The sequence below is a fragment of the Gasterosteus aculeatus genome, chromosome 15 (assembly GCF_964276395.1).
Source record: "Gasterosteus aculeatus chromosome 15, fGasAcu3.hap1.1, whole genome shotgun sequence".
Lineage (NCBI taxonomy): Eukaryota > Metazoa > Chordata > Actinopteri > Perciformes > Gasterosteidae > Gasterosteus > Gasterosteus aculeatus.
The window spans coordinates 11,014,799-11,029,306 of NC_135703.1; the positions used below are offsets into that span (position 1 = coordinate 11,014,799).

Below are 14,508 nucleotides of genomic sequence, written 5' to 3' on the forward strand. Positions count from 1 at the left end.
AGGGGCTACAGAGGAGTGGACAGACAGTGGGAGCGGAGGGGGAGGCGTTTGGCTCGGCGAAGACGGGGAGTGAACGAGCGGAGAGAGTGTGAGAAACCTGCGGATCTGGCCCTTTAAATCTCCAATACAGCGCATTCGGAGGTGAGTTTGGACTTATTCGGGTATTTTTCTCCCCGCGTATAATCATTGTAACCCGTCCGTGCGCCTCCGTAAACCTGGCTGCACGTCACCGAGGGCGCCTGCAGCGGAGAGGGGCTTCATCCGTGTCACGAATCCGGTTTTTCCCAGCCCTTTGCCGGCTCGAGAGGGCGGGGAGGACCGGGGGAAAAGGGTCAGTGGAAGATTTCCCACAGCTCGGCTGGACTCGGCAGGACGCAACAAGCCACAGTGTACCCTAATGAAACCCCTCTGGATGTCCGTGCGCCGTAGGAGGCCGTGCGCGGATCAATCTGCATAATAGCGGGACATAACGGCACGCGCTGCCCTCTCGCGCCCGCTGTCGCTGGATGGCTTCATGTCGGCTGCCGGAGCTCCAGACATGTCACCACCCCGCTCCCACGGCTAACCACCACGGCCTGTTTGCAGACCCGAAGAGTCCCAGTCTGTTGTTCACTTGTGCAAATAGCGCCGCTTTTCATATGTACACACAAGGTCCGCCTGTGCTTGCGCGCGCCGTGCGTATGCGCGTGTTTGTACGCGCGCGTGTGGAGCGTGGATAGCCATGGGAGAGAGGCAGAGAGGGAGAGAGAGAGAGAGAGAGGGGGGGGAGAGAGATAGGACATGCTGTCCTATCCATCAAAATGCCCGCATTGTGTTTTCACACGGTGGAGCAGCAAGCGGGGCCTGTAGCGGAGGACGCGAGGCCCGGTGGGCGCGCACGAGCCGCTCGGATCGATATGGATCGGTACCGGTTTTTTTTTTTTGCGCGTCTTGAGAGCGGCTGTGTGCACGCAGGCTCGCTGGCTGACCGCGGCCTGTCCAGTCACCGGTGATGTGTTCGCCCCGGGCCAGAGACAAATGAGCTGCATCCTGTGCGTGTGCGTGTGTGAGTATGTGTGTGTGTGTGTGTGTGTGTGTGTGTGTGTGTGTGTGTGTGCTTGTGCGTGCGTGCGTTAGACCTCTGTTCACCGTTTTTGTAAGAAGCTGTTGTCAATATGTGTGAGGGGCAGGGGGTGTTATTGGTGCTGGTTTGAAGTGCACAGCCTCCTACAGCAAGGACGGAACCCAGCAGAAAGTTTGTAAAATCAACAGATGCAGAAGCTCTGTTGTGTCACTGAAAAAGTCATTTAGGCTGCTTCTGTCCCTGTTTGTTGCTTCCTCATTGGAGAAACTATGAAAACGTACGTGTTGTAGCACCTGAATGTCCACTCTCAAAAACAGAATGGATGCATTTTTTGAAAGGTACCGAAAACAAAACGTGAGGCATTTTTCAACGTTTTCTCACACTGAGTGTCTTCTGTCACATGTCGGGAAACCGTATGATACGGCTCCTTTAACCAGCTTGCAGTTTTCACGTTTGCTGTGACTGGTGTTCCTCGAACTGAGGTAGTTGCTTTAGGCTGTTGAGTTAGTAATGTTTACTTGGCCTATTGGTGCTGTAAATTGCAGTTTATTAACACACATCCCCCTTCTTGTTGAGGACAAACATCAGGAGTTAAACAATTAGATTCTTGGGTTGAAAGAATAGTTTTCATTGTTAACGTTGGGGTTACATGCAGGTCAGAGGTGTGTATGAGAGAACAAATACACAGAAAACAAACCCTCCAAAATCAGAGCATTTGGCCTACAAGGGTCCAGTTGGGATTAGGATCTGGGCTCAGGCTTAATGCCAGGATTAGCATTTAGAATTAGGGTTAGTTTGTGAGACAATCAGTGAATGTCAGAAGTATGATAAAACAAATGTGCATGTCGAGACAGAGAGAGAATTGTATCAGGTGTTTGTAATGAAACAAATCTATTAACTCTCTGTCTCTCTCTCTCTCTCTCAAACACACACACACACACACACACACACACACACACACACACACACACACACACACACACACACACACACACACAAGGACACACAAGCCTTAATTACAGACATGAGTCTCTGAGCTACTCTGCAGTAAGTGTAATTAAAGCAGGACTCTCCTCTCTGGAGAGAAGGCGTCAGATGGAGTCACAAAGTCGTAACACACTCCTCCGGATGCACGTGAGGAGCGAGGTTCTGATCACATGGGCTGTTGGGGGAACTTCTGCGCTGTGCTAAAAGACAAAAAACAATACAACTGGAGGTTTAAGGATGTATTTGAATCAACCTTTGACAGCACAGGTATGAAAGGCCTCTTTTATTCAGCAGGGTCTTACCACCAAAGTGACATTCTGATTTTATTAATCCTGAGGTTGATGATGGGATGGTTCCAGATTTTTCAAACTCAGAACATCTTTTTCTTATTTTTTTAAAGTAATATCTGTTTTACCTGTTCCGTTTTTGTATTTTTTTTTTACAGAGCCAAGCCAATGTGAGCTCAGCCTCAGTCCAGCTCTGTCGTCTTGACTTGGCAAGCTTCTTCCCGGCCGTGCCTGCACCATTGCCATCTCCATCCGGTGACGTGTGCGGTCAGAGCGAGTCCGGTCTGCTTACCATCAGTCAGGTGACAATCTGTAATTCCCGCTGTGCTAAAAGCTTAAAGAATGTTGTAAGAAGGCCTAACATATTTATTCAGCACATTACGGTTGTTAAGTCTAACTGGAGCATTAGTCACACAATGCATATCATCTCCCATAAACTGTATTTTGATCAGGAAACTGGCAGATTTAAATCATTAATAGTGTCGCACCACCATGAAGTCCCCTCAAAGTGGTGCTATAACTCCACAGCTATTCCCAACTTAAAGAGCAATTCAGCTCACAAATCAGTGTAGCATAAAAGCAATGTTCATAAGCAGCAGGAAACCCCAGAGCTAAATAAATAATCATTTCATATATAATATATTATACAGAATATTCAGAAATATACCCTTTTTTTACACTTAAAAACAAATAAAATAATTAAAAAACTACAGAAGGCATTGAGTTGATGCAGTAATGTCTATGCAGCATTTTAATGTGAGTCAGTAGTTGATTAACCTGATTTCAAATATTTTATGGGCAGTTTTATCTGCAAAGCTAATACTAACTGTCAGGCAAATTACGTTGACTAAAAAGTACAATATTTGCATTTGCCATGTGCATCATGATGAAGCACAGCGTCATGACAAGTATGTAGTTACACCGTTGCTATCAATGATCAACAACTAGGCTACAACAAATGTACCTTTTTATGGATTGGAAGACATATTCACAACACATTTGCTTTGCTTAAATTATAAATATCCAAGCCAATTATCTCAACCAGCCATGCCTGGTTATCCGCCAGACAGATATAGAAACATATTGGAAGAATCTCATTGTCTATACGGAAAAACCGTAACCTTAAGTATCTGCCGTGATTTAGCATCATGGGTGAAATCCACAGCAAGCGTTTTGTTACTCTCTCTTTCTCTTGCGTACAGTTTTCTCCTGTGTTGGTGTATTCTGATGGATCAGTATGTCCACCACTAATAACATCGCACAGGCCAGGAAACTGGTGGAACAGCTGAGGATTGAGGCGGGGATCGAACGCATTAAGGTAGGACCGCACTTCACTGCTGGGTTTTGTTGTGAGCAGGATTATTCATGTACATCTGACCTTTCCTCCCCTTACACTTTCCTCTTTCTTCTCCTTCCTGCTTTTTACTCTTTTCCACCTATTGTCCCCTGAAAGGTTTCTAAAGCAGCAGCCGAACTGATGAGTTACTGTGAGCAACACGCTCGTAGCGACCCTCTGCTGGTCGGAATCCCCACGTCTGAAAACCCTTTCAAGGACAAGAAGCCCTGCATCATCCTATAGCCGCACTACGCTCCCTCCACCCCACGAAAACACACATTCGACATACAGACACGCGGTAAATGCACCTATTCAATACTTTATTTGATCCCCGGACACAACACACATGCAATGAACACACATGAAATTTCGCATTCAAACACACTCATGGAAACGCACACACTCCCGAAGCAGCCTCTCTGGAAATGCGCCATAGCCAAGGAGCAGGTATCTCGTTCTCTCGGTGGGAGAAATCAGTATATCACTGAGTACGATCCAAGGTGCTTTTGGTAATATTCACGTAGTGTCAGCTTAACTTTAAAGAAGGGATTTGGACATTAATAATCAGTAGAAAACCAGGATATTTCTCCTCCTTTGTCGTGAAAGTGAGGGGTTAGGAGGAGTGGGAGGATGCATGTGGTCAACAGAAATGAGCGGTAGGCCAAATACAACCCGGTGTCCCATTAAAAGCTAAAAAAGTTTAAAAAAAAGAGAGCTTTGCCCTCAGACCTGCCGGTGCAGGCTCATTTTGGAGTGAGTGGCTAAAGCCTTTGCCTTTATCGGGCTAGCATGTTCCCTCCCATACCTGTTTGAACAGACCTTCTCCGCCTGTGGCCTCGCTGAGGCCTCTGGCCAAACCTCCAGCTGTGCCAACGTGTGCAGGAAGTCATCTCGAGCTGCTGATCTGCTGTCACTGATTCCACTTCAGTTCATTATGGCTGCTGTTGGTTGAAATCGATGTCTAAGCTGACCTCAGATCTGCACCTTCGAGGGGAACAACTGCTTTACACAGAACTCAAGCTACTAACCCTGGACGTTTACTGCATTTTTATTAAGAAATACCTGTTTGTGAACTCAATGTGCATTTGGATATTTTTTTGAAGCATTACTTAACAAATACGGTTATATCTATGCTTTGACATAGGTATTGCCCCTGGTTCATCAGATTTCTCTTTAAACGCTATCATTAATGAGACAACAGGAGATCTGGTTTGTAAGCCACGGGTACCATCTGCTTGCATCTTAAACTAAAACGTTCAACCCGAGAATCAGTCTGCGAGGACTGCAGAGCTGGAGGAGAAAACCTAAAAAGTAAGTTTTCCCAAAAATCTAAAATCAATCCTTGCTATTGTCTTATTTTCTCTGCTTAGGTGTGTTTAATTTCATTGGCCTTTTTTCCAAGGTTCTGGGAAGAGATACGTTGCTTTGGATTGTGTAAAGGTGTTTTTGTTTTATAGTAGAAGAAAGGAATTCCGCTTCTCTTCTCTTTGCACAATAATTACCTTGCTTTAAATCCAAATTGACAAAAAAATGACTTGGCTTTACCAGTCTTTGAAATTCCCAGTCTCCCCAGTAGGTGAGCTTGCTTCAATCTGAGGTCCAACTGGTCAGGCGGCCAGCGGTCCCCTCCTGGTTTTCCCCTGTACCCTCCTCCACAATGCTCCTCCTCTCGGCCGAACTGAACCTCCCTTGTAAAAGCTGAAGACGAAGGCAAAGAAAAATGAAGTCAAAAGAAACATACTAAATGTATAAACTTTCTTTCAGACATGTGCAGAAGTGAAGAGTAGCTGTTATGGGTTTATTTATTTCTTCTTTCTATGGAGTCCATGGAACCTGGTCAGTTGTGTATTACCCTGTACAGTGTTTGTAAGATACAAAATCTAAACACAGACTCCCCTACTGTGGATGTTGGATTTTTTTTTTTTAGTACTACTTGTTCTGTTCTGTCAGTCAAGATCATGTCTTTGGTTTCTTTAATTTTTCTTTGTGTCATTCAGGTTGAGAGAGGCTTGCGATAGCAAAGGATGGTTTTGAGCACCACTACAAATACAAACAGTTGATAGAATCAAAATCCCTGTTAGGTGACGTGAGGCTTCCTGAGGATTAATCAATCACCGGACCTCATTCAAGTGGCAAAACCCAGCTTCCTTTATCAAGTGTTGGTTTTGGTGGGCGACGGGCATCTTCTACGACACACCCGGGCGCGTTACACACTCTATCGTGCTCTTGTTTTTGAGGTTTGGTCGTCAGGGGTCAAAAGTTAGAGGAGTAGCAAAGCTGCTTTTGACGGTTTATTGCTGAAAGTAGGGATCTTTGTGCCATCACATTATGTCTGCGCATTTAGCCGAGGCTTTTGTCAGGCGTGACGTGCAGTGACAAGCAGGGTGGAGGGATTTGGACGGGCTTACAGCTGCTGAGTGACTGTCCGGGGAGTTGAACCCACTGTTTTTCTGGTCTCCAATCCCTGCGTTAATATGAGCCAAGTGCTGCATTTACTTTTGGGAGATGTAACTTTATTCTCTGTGTTGAGCCGTTGTTTGTGTGTGCACACAGTTCAAAAAGGCTTGTTGAAAATACCTGTATTACGAAAGTTAACGGTGTCTTTGGCAGGAAAAGTGGTCATTTCAATACTGAGATTGACTTTTTCAGCTTTTCTATGAGAAAAAGAAAAATCTTAAAATGAGGCGACCTTGACCAGTTTGTCGACTTGTCTTTTAATGGAATAGTTGGACTTTTTGTGGAGGATCCTTGCCGGGAATATCATAGAAATATTGATGCCCAACCCATGTTTGTGTGGTAATGTAAAGCTACAGCCAGCACCTGGTTAGGTTGGCTAAACTTAGTATAATGACTGGAAACAGCCAGCAATCCAAGAGTAAACACCTTTAGGGAAACCAGTTAACCACATTATAGTTCATAACATTAATCTGAATGAAAAGATATGTGTAAAACATATTTTTTTGTGTTGAGCTTTAGGGTGCAGGCGTTACCTTTGGCCAATGCCTAACTTTATATTTACCCACTTCTTGTCTTTATGCCCAATTTCTAATTAGCATCAATGTTTCCACTGTGGGCAATGATTCTTGGAAAAATGCCACAGAGGGAGCCGAGTGAGAATGTGTGTTTGTGTGTGTGTTCTCGTGTGTGTGCGGAGAAGGGTGCTGGGTGCTGATGTCTGGCGGCTGAGAGGGATGATTTGGCAGAGCAGCAGACGGAGAAAAGAACATAGAGGTGCACGCAATTGTTAGTGGGTATTAGTGGCAGAGTCCCGGTGTGTAAGAACACTCCGTGCCTCCAGCACTCAGCAGAGTGTCAAATAATAACGTTACAGTACTGCAGCCCCGACAGTCCAGGTCAGGGTAACTGTGACCGGAGGAGAGGTCATGTGACGCCGCCTGACTCAGATCATCACGCATGTCGTCCATTTTATTTTTTTATTTGTTAGATGGTCATTTAGGAGAGGAGTAAAGACGGATTCAGTCACAAGATAAAATTGTGTGTTAAAGTGTCATGACCAATAATAATCCCAAACAACCCACAAAGCTCACAAGTAATATATTCAATATTCATTTGTCTTTGCCTGATTAAGCTACATTATATTAGCTGCAACATTTTCACCCCTCATGAATGCATAAAAGACCTAAAGCAATAGTTTGACATTTTAGGAAAAGTGCTAATTTGCTTCGCATAAAGTTAGATGAGAGGATTGATCCCAGTTAGCTTAGCTTAGCTTAAGGACTGGAAACAGGGGCAAACAGATGGCATGGCTCTCTCAAAAGTGAATTGACCTCTAAAGCTCACTAAGGGTCAGATTATATTGAGTATGGTAACAGGAGGCGCTGGTTGTTATGCTGAGCTAATATAACCAGCTACTGCTTGTTGCTTCACATTTATCAAACCAACAATAAAGGGGTTCGATCCTTCCATCAAACGTTAAGCAATTCAACCATCAAATGTATTTTCCAAAATGTCAAACTGCTCCTTTTAAATGAAATATATACCCTTTATCTTCAACTTTGTTTAATTAAAAATGAATAGTGATCTTTCATCTGAAGAAATATAATTACTGTGCAAAGAGAGATCAAAGTTTGGGCACAGGTTGAAATGAACCCAGAATTACATAATGTTTGCTTTCCCGCAGAATCTGCAAAATTCCAAACTTTGCAATGTGCAGTTAAAGTCAAAGAGGAAAACAACTTCAAAGGAATTGCACAAACAAACACCCATGCATATCGACGCACACATAAACACACCCACTCTGACGTTGTCCCAGAGATCATCATTGTCATTGCAGTCATTCCAATCATTCCATAGCTGGTTGGGCTTGAAATCAGAGACAGCCAGCCTAAACTTCTGGTTTGGTTGAGTGTTTGTGTGATGGGTTGGTTGTTAGTTTGCCTTATAGTGGCGTCTTTGGAGTTCACGCAGGTATTGGGGTTATCGGATCAGCACAATGAAACAGTGTTGACGTGGGCTCGAGAAAGAAATCCACTGGTGAAATTAATTTCAGGTCGGGTGTGATGGAGGCGGGGGGGGGACTTTGAAATGAAACATCACTGAATTGGATAAAGAGAGACTCATCCCTTGTGTTCTGCTCTCCTGTGTATGCATATAGTATATGTATCTTTTTGCCTTGATTGATTATGAAGAAAAATATATCTATTTTTTGTAACTGTTCTCTGATGTGCCATAACTCATGTTTTATTGGACACTGTTAATATTTTGTCGATATTGCTGTTAAAAAGATGATATTGAAAAGTAGATAACATTAATAAAAAGATGATATAATAACCCGCTTTTGTGTAATCGTTATGCCTTCGCAACATTATACTGTAGGTTTGTCTTTGTTCGTCCATCCGTCTCATTCTCAGGCACACAACTTCTCCCCAACATTTCCTTCAAATTTGACACAAAGGTTGACTTGGACTCAAGTTGACCTTCGATAGATTTAGTTGGTCAAACGTCTGTGTCTTCTGCCACTTCGGTTTTAGCAAATGGAATATATCGAAGTTATATAAGTTTCCAGAAAAAGAAAACACTTTTTAAATTAGCGCTGTTGAAAAGTTGCAAACTGTGACATGACATGAATGCAACGTAGATGTGACGCACACGATCCCTCGGTGCGTAGGGTGCAAGCTGAATATACCTTCTGACAGACATGTGAGGGCAGAGGGGAGGAACAACACGCTGTTGCAGTTGCATCACGTTGAGATACCGTGGAACGGGTGGGGTTGAGGTTCAAGTGCACTCACAGGTTTGCGTCATTGCGGGATGTTCAACATGTACACAAACACGATGCAAAGGGCTTGGGATGTTTAATTCTACATTTAAGCAGACAACTTGTTCTGTTGAGATCCCTCCTACCAGTGGATTCTTGACTAGGAGCAGTGGAATGGGAAGTTTGCTTTCTCCATTACTTCAATTCGAATGCTAACTGTATTTGGGCAACTCAGCCATTTTAAAATGTTGTGACCAAAGCAGCACCCTTATCATAGTGACGCTCACTTTGTTGTTTTCTTGCATTAAGACAACAATTTACAGATATTTTCAATCAATGCAGACACAGTTCATTATTCAGACCACCATGTAGTATTTGCCGACATTAACCAAATGTGCATTGACTTTTTTGTGGTCCGGTGTGACTTAAACATAATTTCCATTTCAGTTTCCATGGCGACAATTCCTGCGCATATTCAGCTGCTCATTTCAAAAAGGCACACGCTCAGTCATTTCTAAAGAAAAAGTTGGGTGTTGTCAAAGCATACCACAAATTCACACAGCCCTTTTCTACAAAAACTTTCCAAGACAGGCTGTGCTTAGTTTCGTTTACAGCATTCCGGTCCCTCTTGACACACACTTCCAGGTAAAAATGTGTAGTCGGACAGGTTTCCTCCTGTTTTTGATTTGTTTTACTGACAATGTAAAAGCAATGTGGCCTGGAAGTGAATCTGCTCTTCTGTTGGCATCTCCTGCAAAAAGCAGATTTTGTAGACCTGTCTCCAATCTGGCTTTTGCAATATTTGCTGAAAGGAAGTACTTGATTCCTGCTTATCAATCAGGATAGCCTGTTCCAGTCCCCTGCGGGACATCCCTGCATGAGCAACACAGGATCCCTCAGTTCATTAGCCTGTGGACCCAGAAAGTTCCAGTCTTCATTGATGTGTGCGGGGGCCACACCCTTCAGCGTTCTTGCAAAACCAGTTCAGGGACCCACTGGTCAAGACGCAGACTCTCCTGGCAGTAGGTCCCCACCTCTTGCAGCCGGCGGTGGTCAGCCTCGGGGTTCTAGACAGGACACAAAGAAAACATAAAAATCGGCCTGTAAGGCAAATGTGTTCTGCAGAATGCAATGTATGAGATGAATCGCTAAATGATCCTAAAATTGCAACATTTCAGCTACTGCACTTCACGACAACAGCCCACACTCATATATTCCTGATTCATCATTTTGGCCCGCCCGTAACATGACACACGGCTGCTGTTCTGTCTCAACATACCGTAACCAGCATGCAGTGGAGGTCTCCGTGCTCTGCCGGGTTTCTGTTGGCATCCACAGCACCCAACAGCTGCCGGAGCCGCTGAACGCCGCAGACCCGCAGGATGGTAATGCCGCTGTCGCAGCAGAAGGACTGCAGCAGGGTGAAGTGGATCTGCAGCGCCACATCGTCTGCATCATCAGCTGCCAGAACACACAGGACCACACTGTCCGAGTCTCTGGGGAGGAAGGAGAAAACAAGAAAGTTGTTTAAGGCACACACTCAAATACACAATACTCTGATTTATTTTAGAGAAGCATCAGCTTGTATGTTTTAACGTTACAGGCATTTGCTAAGTTTATTTTCAACTCACGCATTAAGAAGTTTAGCTGATTCATAAATGCCAACGGTCAGGCAGTGTTGTTTCTGAGCCGTCACCAGCAACTCCTCCAGAGCCAGACCTACAGACTGCGTCCTGAGAGGAGGAGACAATTCACACTTTGTAAACTGCAAATAAATAAAAAAGACATGACGCCCGGGTCATGTCACTTGCTGCAGTTATTTGACAACTGGATTTACATTTTTTGTTTTAACATATTTAATAAATGCTGTTCAAAAACGTTTATCCAAGAGGAACTTAGGAGCCGGATGAGGGTTCAGCAGTTGCAAATAAAGAGGCATTTGTCTGCATGCAGGCTGTGCAGAATGCATGCTCAGGAAGCGTATTGCACAAGCAAGAGTTTATGACTTTTTAAAATAAAGATTATGGAACAACTCAAAACCACATCTTTAAAAACCAGCAACTCACCTGTTCTGGGTGGACACAAAGCTCTGCTCTGGAATCATGTTCTAAGTCAAAGATGTGACAGCAGTTCCACTGATCCCTCAGTGCGTGCGTGCACGAGCGTTGGCGGGATGTGTTGTTGTCCACGGCGCGTCACATCTCTTTATACCGGGGACGAGCTGAGGGCGGAACCGAAACCAGCCCGGTCACTTCTGCACCACGAACCAAAGAAACCCGACGGCTCCCCTTGTCGCGTGTGTTGTTTGTTTGGCAACGCCGAGCGAGTTGTGCACGATGCAGTTGTGCAACATGAGCTCCTCTTCTTTTCATAACATGGAAGTTCCTATTAGTGGACGGATGACTGACATCTGGTGGGTGAATGAGGGAAAGGAAAATCCCACTAACCTTTCTTCTTGTAAAACTGAGAGTTTGGTGTCACTTGTAGGTTTTCAGTAAGATATTTATCATTTTATTTTGAGGAGATTAAATGCCTTTTTGAATAATAAACAATAAACTCCTGTCTTCTGATTGTATATTCTAAACGGACATGAATTAATGGTAACATACGAACAAATATGTGTAGATAAATTAACAATGAGTGGCAGTGGCAGTGGCAGTAGAGACAGTTAAAAGCCTTACATACCCAAAACAGTTGACACGTTAACTGAAGGATAGTTTTTAAAGATCTTCTTCTCTCATCGCTCATTCTCACAACATTCTCGCGCAATAATCCGCGCGAACTGCGGAGAGGGGATGCGCAGGACGTCCCTCTGGAGAGGGACAGAAGAGGTGGCAGCTCGTGACGTGGATTCATCACCTGATCTAAACTCAATGTATCTTACATCTGATCTACACTGCCATCTTGCGAATGAAAGTAAAATAACTACAACCAAGTCAAAGTGGCCTATTAACTTGATCAAATACGCACAATACTGTTTTGTTTTGCCATGTTTTTCTTGTTCAGCAAATTGTCAATACTACTAATACTTACAAATACATAAGCAAATAATTGATGAATATATTTTCAACTAATTTTAGTGTTTTATACGTAAAATAACTATGAAGTTATGAGTTCATATCCATGTGAAAACCACAGTATTTCAAAATCAAATAGTAGTAAAAGTTTTACTGCAAGTGGAAAATATTCGAGGGAAGCAGATCAAATGTACTCTATTACTGGTAATGCCTGAGCAATGAGAATAATCGTGTCCATCATCTTTATACCTTTAATCTGATGCGGTTCTCGGGAAACAAACACAAATCATTCAAATACATAAAAGAAAAAGAAGCCCAGCATGTTTTAAGAGGTTCCTGTCGTGTTGACTGACAGATGTAGTCACATATAAATCTTCTCAGTTCCCTGGAGGATCATCTGACGATGCAAAGCCTCCTTTCTAAGGAAATGATTTCACTGCTGTCCAAAGAGTGAGGGCAACGTGGGACACCAAACCAAGGAATACTGCTCGCTTCAACACGATGGTCTTAATAGAATAGATGAAACAGTTATATCAGAAGATGAAGATTTAAGGACATTTGTGTTCACTTTGGTCGGTATGATGTGTGTGTTTGTCTGCCTTTCATTTTCTTACAGAGTTAACTGTGAATGAATAGCATATTGAAATTCTGCTCAGCATGACTGTTGAATATCAGTATTAATATTGTTTATTAATTCATTTTTTACGAATTATCATATAAAACTGTGAAAAACTGACTTTGTTACAAAGAGATCATGATCGTTTCTTCATCCAGTTCTGAAAGGAAAAGATAAAGTAAATTTGTTTAATTTAAATTACTTTTTTTATTCTATATCAGCACAGAAACGCTTTATTTTTAAGAAAGCAGACTTTGTTTCAAACAGTATTGTGTTTTTCAGCGGATAGATGCTTGTTGGCGGAGCAGGAGGTTTTTGTACAGCCACTCAATGGGTTTGTGTCACTGTGGCTCACGTTTGGTGGAGGAACAAAACTCGTCATTGACCGTAAGTACCACTTATTCTTATTTTATTACAAATACAGAAAATGTAACTTGAAACTCTGATCAGTATCAGTATTTGTAGGTTGTTCATTATATTTTACTAATTTCATCAATCTGAACTTACAAACTGAGAACGATTCAGACATCTAAAGTGAATCAGTCTTGTGTGTCATTTCATTTTAAAGAGGATAAATAACTATATTTCTGTACATTATTTTCTCTTTCTCATAAAACCTTTTTCTTTGACTGTTTTAAAAAAGTTTGATCGAACAAGACTTTTTGTTCTAAAAATATTTAAATAATATTAGAAAATATTAAATGTTTTCATGATTTAAGATGTGATGTGGATTTTTTGTCCAACAAAGATATGATTTTATCAGTAAATGCAGCTTATCTTTGTGTTCACAGTTCATTGATTTTACGTTAGTGAAAAGGAAGTGAAAGAGACAGATGACAAAGGTTTTAGTTGTATTTGTGCTTTTAAACAGTCAGTTATAACGGAAAAAAATCACAATTTATCCACTAGAAAACCTACATGATTGATTGTTATTGAAAATCATTTTTAGTAACATTTACACTTGAATCATGTGGCCGGTGGTCTGATACAGAGTGATTTAAGACTGCAACTGGAACATAACCTACTCTGTTTTATTAAATTAAATATAAGAAATCAACAGGAAGTTATTTTTTGTTTCATTTTAAAATGTATTTTCTATCACCCCCCTCTCTCTCCTCCAGTGGGTGTGGTGCGGCCCACCCTGACCGTCCTCCCCCCCTCCACAGAGGAGCTGCAGCAGGGCGCAGCCACACTGGTGTGTCTGGCCAGCGGCGGCTTCCCCTCAGCCTGGAGTCTGAGCTGGAAGCTGGGGGGCAGCAGCTCCTCCTCAGGGGTGTCACACAGCCAGGAGTTCCTGGGGAGGGACGGCCGCTACAGCTGGAGCAGCACCCTGAGCCTCACTGCAGACCAGTGGAGGAAGGCGGGCTCAGTGAGCTGTGAGGCGGGTCTGGATGGACAGAGCCCTGTCACTCAAACCCTGGACCCTGACCGCTGCTCCGAGTAGAGCTTCAGCAACACGTCCTGTGTGGAAATGATGCAGCTTCTTTGGTGGATTTCATAGCTACAGATCTCCTCTGTTTCTCAGCTCTCAGAGTCTGTTACTTTCTGATATTCTTCTTTTTGTTCATTACTTTAAAAATTAAACTGAATTAAAGATTGTTTTTCCATCCATCATCATTTGGTGATTCATCAAAAATGTGACGTTTTGATAAAACTATGAATAAAAAAGTGGATTATAATGATCTAGTGTCTGTGTATCCATTTTAACACATTTTGATATATTCTAAGGAATGAAATATATATTTTGTTTCTGTTTGCAATGTTTTACAAGCAGCCATCATTAGAGCTACAATTGAGAAGATTTTTTTTATATATACATTAGAAGTTATGGTCCAACAAGAAACTAACCTCCACTAATAATTCATAGAGAGACTGACTGAACTGCCAAGAATAAAAATTTCATTTTAGTTCATATATAAGTGTGTCTGTGAGTGTGCTTCTGTTTTATTTAGATTCATTGTGGTTCTGCTTGATGACTCTCGTG

The 14,508-nt window shown here is 42.7% G+C and overlaps 2 protein-coding genes and 1 long non-coding RNA gene across 3 annotated transcripts; 2 read left to right on the forward strand and 1 right to left on the reverse strand.

Moving 5' to 3' along the window:
- Positions 1-5,394, forward strand: gng7 (guanine nucleotide binding protein (G protein), gamma 7). Its single transcript, XM_040199627.2, has 4 exons — positions 1-141; positions 2,496-2,639; positions 3,540-3,655; positions 3,791-5,394. Exons 3-4 carry the CDS (start codon positions 3,575-3,577, stop codon positions 3,914-3,916), a joined length of 207 nt encoding a protein of 68 aa, XP_040055561.2. The 5' UTR covers positions 1-141; positions 2,496-2,639; positions 3,540-3,574; the 3' UTR covers positions 3,917-5,394.
- Positions 5,395-8,971: 3,577 nt separating this feature from the next.
- On the reverse strand, positions 8,972-11,706 carry LOC120832924 (growth arrest and DNA damage-inducible protein GADD45 beta). Its single transcript, XM_040199626.2, has 5 exons — positions 11,577-11,706; positions 10,958-11,112; positions 10,523-10,624; positions 10,171-10,387; positions 8,972-9,958 (listed from the first exon to the last, which is right to left on the reverse strand). The coding sequence occupies exons 2-5, from the start codon at positions 10,993-10,995 to the stop codon at positions 9,854-9,856; spliced, it is 462 nt and encodes a 153-aa protein (XP_040055560.1). The 5' UTR covers positions 10,996-11,112; positions 11,577-11,706; the 3' UTR covers positions 8,972-9,853.
- Positions 11,707-12,343: 637 nt separating this feature from the next.
- Positions 12,344-13,681, forward strand: LOC120833198 (uncharacterized). Its single transcript, XR_013452784.1, has 3 exons — positions 12,344-12,480; positions 12,807-12,911; positions 13,646-13,681. It is a non-coding gene; the product is annotated as an uncharacterized LOC120833198 (long non-coding RNA).
- The last annotated feature ends 827 nt before the right edge of the window (positions 13,682-14,508 follow it).